Source organism: Ascaphus truei, chromosome 4 (assembly GCF_040206685.1).
Source record: "Ascaphus truei isolate aAscTru1 chromosome 4, aAscTru1.hap1, whole genome shotgun sequence".
NCBI lineage: Eukaryota > Metazoa > Chordata > Amphibia > Anura > Ascaphidae > Ascaphus > Ascaphus truei.
The window spans coordinates 419560810-419571759 of NC_134486.1; the positions used below are offsets into that span (position 1 = coordinate 419560810).

The following is a 10950-nucleotide window of genomic DNA, read 5'->3' on the forward strand; positions in this document are numbered from 1 at the left end:
CGGGCGCGGGTCAGAGATATTGCAGGGGGCACTGGAGGGCGAGCAGCGCGGGACAGAGATATTGCAGGGGGCACTGGAGGGCGAGCAGCGCGGGTCAGAGATATTGCAGGGGGCACTGGAGGGCGAGCAGCGCGGGACAGAGATATTGCAGGGGGCACTGGAGGGCGAGCAGCGCGGGACAGAGATATTGCAGGGGGCACTGGAGGGCGAGCAGCGCGGGTCAGAGATATTGCAGGGGGCACTGGAGGGCGAGCAGCGCGGGACAGAGATATTGCAGGGGGCACTGGAGGGCGAGCAGCGCGGGTCAGAGATATTGCAGGGGGCACTGGAGGGCGAGCAGCGCGGGTCAGAGATATTGCAGGGGTCACTGGAGGGCGAGCAGCGCGGGTCAGAGATATTGCAGGGGGCACTGGAGGGCGAGCAGCGCGGGCGCGGGTCAGAGATATTGCAGGGGGCACTGGAGGGCGAGCAGCGCGGGTCAGAGATATTGCGGGGGGCACTGGAGGGCGAGCAGCGCGGGTGCGGGTCAGAGATATTGCAGGGGGCACTGGAGGGCGAGCAGCGCGGGTCAGAGATATTGCAGGGGGCACTGGAGGGCGAGCAGCACGGGTCAGAGATATTGCAGGGGGCACTGGAGGGCGAGCAGCGCGGGTCAGAGATATTGCAGGGGGCACTGGAGGGCGAGCAGCGCGGGACACGGGTCAGAGATATTGCAGGGGGCACTGGAGGGCGAGCAGCGCGGGTCAGAGATATTGCAGGGGGCACTGGAGGGCGAGCAGCGCGGGTCAGAGATATTGCAGGGGGCACTGGAGGGCGAGCAGCGCGGGTCAGAGATATTGCGGGGGGCACTGGAGGGCGAGCAGCGCGGGTGCGGGTCAGAGATATTGCAGGGGGCACTGGAGGGCGAGCAGCGCGGGTCAGAGATATTGCAGGGGGCACTGGAGGGCGAGCAGCACGGGTCAGAGATATTGCAGGGGGCACTGGAGGGCGAGCAGCGCGGGTCAGAGATATTGCAGGGGGCACTGGAGGGCGAGCAGCACGGGTCAGAGATATTGCAGGGGGCACTGGAGGGCGAGCAGCGCGGGACATGGGTCAGAGATATTGCAGGGGGCACTGGAGGGCGAGCAGCGCGGGACACGGGTCAGAGATATTGCAGGGGGCACTGGAGGGCGAGCAGCGCGGGACACGGGTCAGAGATATTGCAGGGGGCACTGGAGGGCGAGCAGCGCGGGTCAGAGATATTGCAGGGGGCACTGGAGGGCGTGCAGCGCGGGACACGGGTCAGAGATATTGCAGGGGGCACTGGAGGGCGAGCAGCGCGGGTCAGAGATATTGCAGGGGGCACTGGAGGGCGAGCAGCGCGGGTCAGAGATATTGCAGGGGGCACTGGAGGGCGAGCAGCGCGGGCGTGGGACAGATATTGCAGGGGGCACTGGAGGGCGAGCAGCGCGGGCGTGGGACAGAGATATTGCAGGGGGCACTGGAGGGCGAGCAGCGCGGGCGTGGGACAGATATTGCAGGGGGCACTGGAGGGCGAGCAGCGCGGGCGTGGGACAGAGATATTGCAGGGGGCACTGGAGGGCGAGCAGCGCGGGCGCGGGACAGAGATATTGCAGGGGGCACTGGAGGGCGAGCAGCGCGGGACACGGGTCAGAGATATTGCAGGGGGCACAGGAGGGCGAGCAGCGCGGGTCAGAGATATTGCAGGGGGCACTGGAGGGCGAGCAGCGCGGGCGCGGGTCAGAGATATTGCAGGGGGCACAGGAGGGCGAGCAGCGCGGGACACGGGTCAGAGATATTGCAGGGGGCACTGGAGGGCGAGCAGCGCGGGTCAGAGATATTGCAGGGGGCACTGGAGGGCGAGCAGCGCGGGACATGGGTCAGAGATATTGCAGGGGGCACTGGAGGGCGAGCAGCGCGGGACACGGGTCAGAGATATTGCAGGGGGCACTGGAGGGCGAGCAGCGCGGGACACGGGTCAGAGATATTGCAGGGGGCACTGGAGGGCGAGCAGCGCGGGTCAGAGATATTGCAGGGGGCACTGGAGGGCGAGCAGCGCGGGCGCGGGTCAGAGATATTGCAGGGGGCACTGGAGGGCGAGCAGCGCGGGCGTGCGTCAGAGATATTGCAGGGGGCACAGGAGGGCGAGCAGCGCGGGTCAGAGATATTGCAGGGGGCACTGGAGGGCGAGCAGCGCGGGTCAGAGATATTGCAGGGGGCACTGGAGCGCGAGCAGCGCGGGATACGGGTCAGAGATATTGCAGGGGGCACTGGAGGGCGAGCAGCGCGGGTCAGAGATATTGCAGGGGGCACTGGAGGGCGAGCAGCGCGGGTCAGAGATATTGCAGGGGGCACTGGAGGGCGAGCAGCGCGGGATACGGGTCAGAGATATTGCAGGGGGCACTGGAGGGCGAGCAGCGCGGGTCAGAGATATTGCAGGGGGCACTGGAGGGCGAGCAGCGCGGGTCAGAGATATTGCAGGGGGCACTGGAGGGCGAGCAGCGCGGGTGCGGGTCAGAGATATTGCAGGGGGCACTGGAGGGCGTGCAGCGCGGGACACGGGTCAGAGATATTGCAGGGGGCACTGGAGGGCGAGCAGCGCGGGTCAGAGATATTGCAGGGGGCACTGGAGGGCGAGCAGCGCGGGTCAGAGATATTGCGGGGGGCACTGGAGGGCGAGCAGCGCGGGCGCGGGTCAGAGATATTGCAGGGGGCACTGGAGGGCGAGCAGCGCGGGCGTGGGTCAGAGATATTGCAGGGGGCACTGGAGGGCGAGCAGCGCGGGTCAGAGATATTGCAGGGGGCACTGGAGGGCGAGCAGCGCGGGCGCGGGTCAGAGATATTGCAGGGGGCACTGGAGGGCGAGCAGCGCGGGTCAGAGATATTGCAGGGGGCACTGGAGGGCGAGCAGCGCGGGACAGAGATATTGCAGGGGGCACTGGAGGGCGAGCAGCGCGGGTCAGAGATATTGCAGGGGGCACTGGAGGGCGAGCAGCGCGGGCGCGGGTCAGAGATATTGCAGGGGGCACAGGAGGGCGAGCAGCGCGGGACACGGGTCAGAGATATTGCAGGGGGCACTGGAGGGCGAGCAGCGCGGGCGCGGGTCAGAGATATTGCAGGGGGCACTGGAGGGCGAGCAGGGCGAGCAGCGCGGGCGCGGGTCAGAGATATTGCAGGGGGCACTGGAGGGCGAGCAGCGCGGGACAGAGATATTGCAGGGGGCACTGGAGGGCGAGCAGCGCGGGCGTGCGTCAGAGATATTGCAGGGGGCACAGGAGGGCGAGCAGCGCGGGTCAGAGATATTGCAGGGGGCACTGGAGGGCGAGCAGCGCGGGTCAGAGATATTGCAGGGGGCACTGGAGGGCGTGCAGCACGGGATACGGGTCAGAGATATTGCAGGGGGCACTGGAGGGCGAGCAGCGCGGGTGCGGGTCAGAGATATTGCAGGGGGCACTGGAGGGCGAGCAGCGCGGGACAGAGATATTGCAGGGGGCACTGGAGGGCGAGCAGCGCGGGCGCGGGACAGAGATATTGCAGGGGGCACTGGAGGGCGAGCAGCGCGGGCGCAGGACAGAGATATTGCAGGGGGCACTGGAGGGCGAGCAGCGCGGGACAGAGATATTGCAGGGGGCACAGGAGGGCGAGCAGCGCGGGTCAGAGATATTGCAGGGGGCACTGGAGGGCGAGCAGCGCGGGACAGAGATATTGCAGGGGGCACAGGAGGGCGTGCAGCGCGGGTGCGGGTCAGAGATATTGCAGGGGGCACTGGAGGGCGAGCAGCGCGGGTGCGGGTCAGAGATATTGCAGGGGGCACTGGAGGGCGAGCAGCGCGGGTCAGAGATATTGCAGGGGGCACTGGAGGGCGAGCAGCACGGGTCAGATATTGCAGGGGGTGCAGCACAATGGATTTAATCTCCTTCCTTCCTATACGCCCCATTACTGTATAGAATCGCTTACGCCTGGTGACTTTCCTCACTGTGTCACCAATGCACAATCACTACGTACTTCAGCCACGTCCCCCTAACTTCCAAAGTCCGTGGGCGTCACACACCAGTGACCGTTCCGCTTTCTGCCATGTTTACTAAGTGGTGCAATGCCTTCAGAGCGCTTCTGGCCTCTTCAGTTGAGTAGGTCGGGAGGTGTTTTTGGAAGTGTGTGGGTATAGCAGCACTTAGTGAATCTGGCCCTACACGTCTCAGAATAAATGAGATGCTGAGCTTGCTGGGTCGTTATGTAGCTTGCTAAGGACCCCACACCATCGCTGATAGAGTAGGGACAGAGCAGGCCGCAGGCTGGGGCCCGAGCAGCCAGGGACCGAGCGACTGACCCGGCACCATCTCTGAGAGTAGGACCAGAGCAGGCCGGGGACCGAGCGACTGACCACACACCATCTCTGAGAGTAGGACCAGAGCAGGCCGGGGACCGAGCGACTGACCACACATCATCTCTGAGAGTAGGACCAGAGCAGGCCGGGGACTGAGCGACTGACCACACACCATCTCTGAGAGTAGGACCAGAGCAGGCCGGGGACTGAGCGACTGACCACACACCATCTCTGAGAGTAGGACCAGAGCAGGCCAGGGACTGAGCGACTAACCACACACCATCTCTGAGAGTAGGACCAGAGCAGGCCGGGGACCGAGCGACTGACCACACACCATCTCTGAGAGTAGGACCAGAGCAGGCCGGGGACTGAGCGACTGACCACACACCATCTCTGAGAGTAGGATCAGAGCAGGCCGGGGACTGAGCGACTGACCACACACCATCTCTGAGAGTAGGATCAGAGTAGACCGGGGACCAAGCGACTGACCCCGCACCATCTCTGAGAGTAGGACCAGAGCAGGCCGGGGACCAAGCGACTGACCACACACCATCTCTGAGAGTAGGACCAGAGCAGGCCGGGGCCGAGCGACTGACCCCGCACCATCTCTGAGAGTAGGACCAGAGCAGGCCGGGGACTGAGCGACTGACCACACACCATCTCTGAGAGTAGGACCAGAGCAGGCCGGGGACTGAGCGACTGACCACACACCATCTCTGAGAGTAGGACCAGAGCAGGCCAGGGACTGAGCGACTGACCACACACCATCTCTGAGAGTAGGACCAGAGCAGGCCGGGGACCGAGCGACTGACCACACACCATCTCTGAGAGTAGGACCAGAGCAGGCCGGGGACTGAGCGACTGACCACACACCATCTCTGAGAGTAGGATCAGAGCAGGCCGGGGACTGAGCGACTGACCACACACCATCTCTGAGAGTAGGATCAGAGCAGACCGGGGACCAAGCGACTGACCCCGCACCATCTCTGAGAGTAGGACCAGAGCAGGCCGGGGACCAAGCGACTGACCACACACCATCTCTGAGAGTAGGACCAGAGCAGGCCGGGGCCGAGCGACTGACCCCGCACCATCTCTGAGAGTAGGACCAGAGCAGGCCGGGGACTGAGCGACTGACCACACACCATCTCTGAGAGTAGGACCAGAGCAGGCCGGGGCCGAGCGACTGACCACACACCATCTCTGAGAGTAGGACCAGAGCAGGCCGGGGACTGAGCGACTGACCACACACCATCTCTGAGAGTAGGAACAGAGCAGGCCGGGGACTGAGCGACTGACCACACACCATCTCTGAGAGTAGGACCAGAGCAGGCCGGGGACTGAGCGACTGACCACACACCATCTCTGAGAGTAGGATCAGAGCAGGCCGGGGACTGAGCGACTGACCACACACCATCTCTGAGAGTAGGACCAGAGCAGGCCGGGGGCCAAGTGACTGACCACACACCATCTCTGAGAGTAGGACCAGAGCAGGCCAGGGACTGAGCGACTGACCACACACCATCTCTGAGAGTAGGACCAGAGCAGGCCGGGGACCAAGCGACTGACCACACACCATCTCTGAGAGTAGGACCAGAGCAGGCCGGGGGCCAAGTGACTGACCACACACCATCTCTGAGAGTAGGACCAGAGCAGGCCGGGAACTGAGCGACTGACCACACACCATCTCTGAGAGTAGGACCAGAGCAGGCCGGGGGCCAAGTGACTGACCACACACCATCTCTGAGAGTAGGACCAGAGCAGGCCGGGGGCCAAGTGACTGACCACACACCATCTCTGAGAGTAGGACCAGAGCAGGCCGGGAACTGAGCGACTGACCACACACCATCTCTGAGAGTAGGACCAGAGCAGGCCGGGGGCCAAGTGACTGACCACACACCATCTCTGAGAGTAGGACCAGAGCAGGCCGGGGGCCAAGTGACTGACCACACACCATCTCTGAGAGTAGGACCAGAGCAGGCCGGGAACTGAGCGACTGACCACACACCATCTCTGAGAGTAGGACCAGAGCAGACCGGGAACCAAGCAACTGACCACACACCATCTCTGAGAGTAGGACCAGAGCAGGCCGGGGGCCAAGTGACTGACCACACACCATCTCTGAGAGTAGGACCAGAGCAGGCCGGGGACCAAGCGACTGACCACACACCATCTCTGAGAGTAGGACCAGAGCAGGCCGGGGACTGAGCGACTGACCACACAACATCTCTGAGAGTAGGACCAGAGCAGGCCGGGGGCCGAGTGACTGACCCCGCTTCTTCTCTTTGTCTTGTGTCTGCAGGGAGCTGGATGAAGAGGTGACGGCAGATCTGCCCGATGAGGTAGGTGACCCAACACTCTTGGGAGTGGCCACTCCGCCCGTGCATGTGCGGGATTTCTTGGGAAAGGGTTTAACCCTTTGGCTGCTCTTATGACGTTCACTGTATGTCGGGGCTCTTTAACTGGTGGAGTGTAGGGCAAATGATGGGCTCTGCTCCTGCTAATCTCACACAGCTCCCTGCTCCTGCTAATCTCACACAGCTCCCTGCTAATCTCACACAGCTCCCTGCTAATCTCACACAGCTCCCTGCTCCTGCTAATCTCACACAGCTCCCTGCTAATCTCACACAGCTCCCTGCTCCTGCTAATCTCACACAGCTCCCTGCTAATCTCACACAGCTCCCTGCTCCTGCTAATCTCACACAGCTCCCTGCTAATCTCACACAGCTCCCTGCTCCTGCTAATCTCACACAGCTCCCTGCTAATCTCACACAGCTCCCTGCTCCTGCTAATCTCACACTGCTCCCTGCTCCTGCTAATCTCACGCTGCTCCCTGCTAATCTCACGCTGCTCCCTGCTAATCTCACGCAGCTCCCTGCTCCTGCTAATCTCACACAGCTCCCTGCTCCTGCTAATCTCACGCTGCTCCCTGCTAATCTCATGCTGCTCCCTGCTAATCTCACACAGCTCCCTGCTCCTGCTAATCTCACGCAGCTCCCTGCTCCTGCTAATCTCACACAGCTCCCTGATCCTGCTAATCTCACACAGCTCCCTGCTCCTGCTAATCTCACACAGCTCCCTGCTAATCTCACACAGCTCCCTGCTAATCTCACACAGCTCCCTGCTCCTGCTAATCTCACACTGCTCCCTGCTCCTGCTAATCTCACACTGCTCCCTGCTCCTGCTAATCTCACACAGCTCCCTGCTCCTGCTAATCTCACACAGCTCCCTGCTCCTGCTAATCTCACACAGCTCCCTGCTCCTGCTAATCTCACACAGCGCTCCCTGCTCCTGCTAATCTCACACAGCTCCCTGCTCCTGCTAATCTCACGCAGCTCCCTGCTCCTGCTAATCTCACGCAGCTCCCTGCTCCTGCTAATCTCACGCAGCTCCCTGCTAATCTCACACAGCTCCCTGCTAATCTCACACAGCTCCCTGCTCCTGCTAATCTCACACAGCTCCCTGCTAATCTCACACAGCTCCCTGCTCCTGCTAATCTCACACAGCTCCCTGCTCCTGCTAATCTCACACAGCTCCCTGCTCCTGCTAATCTCACACAGCTCCCTGCTACTGCTAATCTCACACAGCTCCCTGCTCCTGCTAATCTCACACAGCTCCCTACTCCTGCTAATCTCACACTGCTCCCTGCTACTGCTAATCTCACACAGCTCCCTGCTCCTGCTAATCTCACACAGCTCCCTGCTCCTGCTAATCTCACACAGCTCCCTGCTCCTGCTAATCTCACACAGCGCTCCCTGCTAATCTCACGCAGCTCCCTGCTCCTGCTAATCTCACACAGCTCCCTGCTCCTGCTAATCTCACACAGCGCTCCCTGCTAATCTCACGCTGCTCCCTGCTAATCTCACGCTGCTCCCTGCTAATCTCACACAGCTCCCTGCTAATCTCACCCAGCTCCCTGCTAATCTCACAGCTCCCTGCTCCTGCTAATCTCACACAGCTCCCTGCTCCTGCTAATCTCACGCAGCTCCCTGCTAATCTCACGCAGCTCCCTGCTAATCTCACACAGCTCCCTGCTAATCTCACACAGCTCCCTGCTCCTGCTAATCTCACACAGCTCCCTGCTCCTGCTAATCTCACACAGCTCCCTGCTCCTGCTAATGTGGGTGAAATGGGGTGAAATGGCAGTCCCCAGAGGCTTCTGGGTAATGTAGTCCGTGGTAGAGCCCTTTACTATTTAGGCCGCGTGCGCTACCTGTACTGCGCATGGGCAACTGTGTAATGGCCGCCGCGTTGCGCGATCTCCTGCGCATGCTTCTGCGCAAACACTTGGGCCAACCCCAATATGGCCGCCATAAGACCTGGGGCTATACTGCACATGCGCGAACACATTAAACATGGCGGTGCCCTGCAGCCAATGCCGCCGGGAGCCCCCAGCGACGCGATCGCCCCCGCAGCTTCCTGACATGCTGCGGGGGTCCCCGCAACAGAGCAGAGGTAAGGGGGGCACCAGGGGAACTTGACGGACGTACGTCTTTTTTTCAACCTCACCTACTAGGTAACTGTGACTGTGTGACTGTGACCGCTTGTGTCAGCGCTGTGACCAGGTGTTACACTGTGTGCATGTGGCGCTGACCCCGCTCACCTCCTCGTCTCCTCCTAGGAGGTCCTCTCAGAAGATGATGTTGACGATTCCTTCAAGAACATGTTCCGGCAGCTGGCGGGCGAGGTGAGTGTGACCTCCGGTCTGCATATAGTCACTCACACTTTCTCCCTCTCTGTGTTTGGGGCGCGTGTGATGTGGGGAGGATGTATTCGCCAGGCACCATGCCACTACTTTTATTTAAGGCATGCCCGGGACATTTAATATACCGACCATCCTCTGATAGCAGGTTTGTCCCACCTCCCCAGCAGTGCAAGATCTGTGCAACACTTTCCTGTGTGAGAGCATTTGTTGCCAGTGTTCCCAGCTGTTTGAGCTGCAAACTGTAACAATAGATAATGTCACCTTAGTAATATAAGGTGACACTGACTGAAGGATTGATTGAAACTGAAAGGCAGCCATTTAGTGAACCCCGGGAAGCGGGATCTTTGCTGATAGAACGAATTGATTGGCAGAATGGAACAGCAGGCACTCCGTAATAACAGTCTCTAATTAAGTAATAATCCCCTCAGAACAGGGCATTACTGGCCAATAATGCCCTGTTCTGAGGGGATTATTACTATTATAGGCTAAATGTAGCTTATTTCATAAATAGTAGACACTTTTGTATAGTTAAATAGATTGTTTTATTAAAATAAAATGGTAAATACATGAAACAACTCTATATATACGCTTACACTGCAGATATCTATATCACACACTGCCGCCCCTCTGTGTACACACACACACACACACACACACACACACACACACACACACACTGCCCTCCCTCAGTCTCACACACTGCCCTCCCTCCGTCTCACACACACAGTGCCCTCCCTCAGTCTCTCACACACACACACACACACACTGCCCTCCCTCAGTCTCACACTGCCCTCCGTCCGTCACACACACACACACACACACACACACACACTGCCCTCCCTCAGTCTCTCTCACACACACACTGCCCTCCCTCAGTCTCACACACACACACACACACACACACACACACACACACACACACACACACACACACACACACACACACACACTGCCCTCCCTCAGTCTCTCTCACACACACACTGCCCTCCCTCAGTCTCTCACACACACACACTGCCCTCCCTCCGTCTCACACACACACTGCCCTCCCTCAGTCTCTCACACACACACTGCCCTCCCTCAGTCTCACACACACACTGCCCTCCCTCAGTCTCTCTCACACACACACACACACACACTGCCCTCCCTCAGTCTCACACACACTGCCCTCCCTCAGTCTCACACACACTGCCCTCCCTCAGTCTCACACACACACTGCCCTCCCTCAGTCTCACACACACACACACACACACACACACACACACACACACACACACACACACACACACACACACTGCCCTCCCTCAGTCTCACACACACACTGCCCTCCCTCAGTCTCACACACACACTGCCCTCCCTCAGTCTCTCACACACACACTGCCCTCCCTGTCTCTCTCTCACACACACACACACACACACACACACACACACACACACACACACTGCCCTCTCTGTCTCTCACACACACACTGCCCTCTCTGTCTCTCACACACACACTGCCCTCCCTCAGTCTCTCACACACACACTGCCCTCCCTCAGTCTCTCACACACACACTGCCCTCCCTCAGTCTCACACACACAATGCCCTCCATCAGTCTCACACACACACTGCCCTCCCTCAGTCTCACACACGCATTGCCCTCCCTGTCTCACACACACACACACACACACACACACACACACACACACACACACACACACACACACACACACTGCCCTCCCTCAGTCTCACACACACACTGCCCTCCCTCAGTCTCACACACACACTGCCCTCCCTGTCTCTCTCTCTCACACACACACACACACACACACACACACACACTGCCCTCCCTCAGTCTCACACACACACTGCCCTCCCTCAGTCTCACACACGCATTGCCCTCCCTGTCTCACACACACACACACACACACACACACACACACACAC

The 10950-nt window shown here is 60.3% G+C and overlaps 1 protein-coding gene across 1 annotated transcript in view; it reads left to right on the forward strand.

The window, feature by feature from the left end:
• Nucleotides 1–10950, forward strand: part of CAPN11 (calpain 11) — a 97666-nt gene that overhangs the window by 55686 nt on the left and 31030 nt on the right. The window contains exons 13-14 of the mRNA XM_075598815.1: nucleotides 6624–6663; nucleotides 8943–9008. Of these exons, the coding sequence (XP_075454930.1) occupies nucleotides 6624–6663; nucleotides 8943–9008 (106 nt within the window). The remainder of the gene's footprint in view (nucleotides 1–6623; nucleotides 6664–8942; nucleotides 9009–10950) is intronic.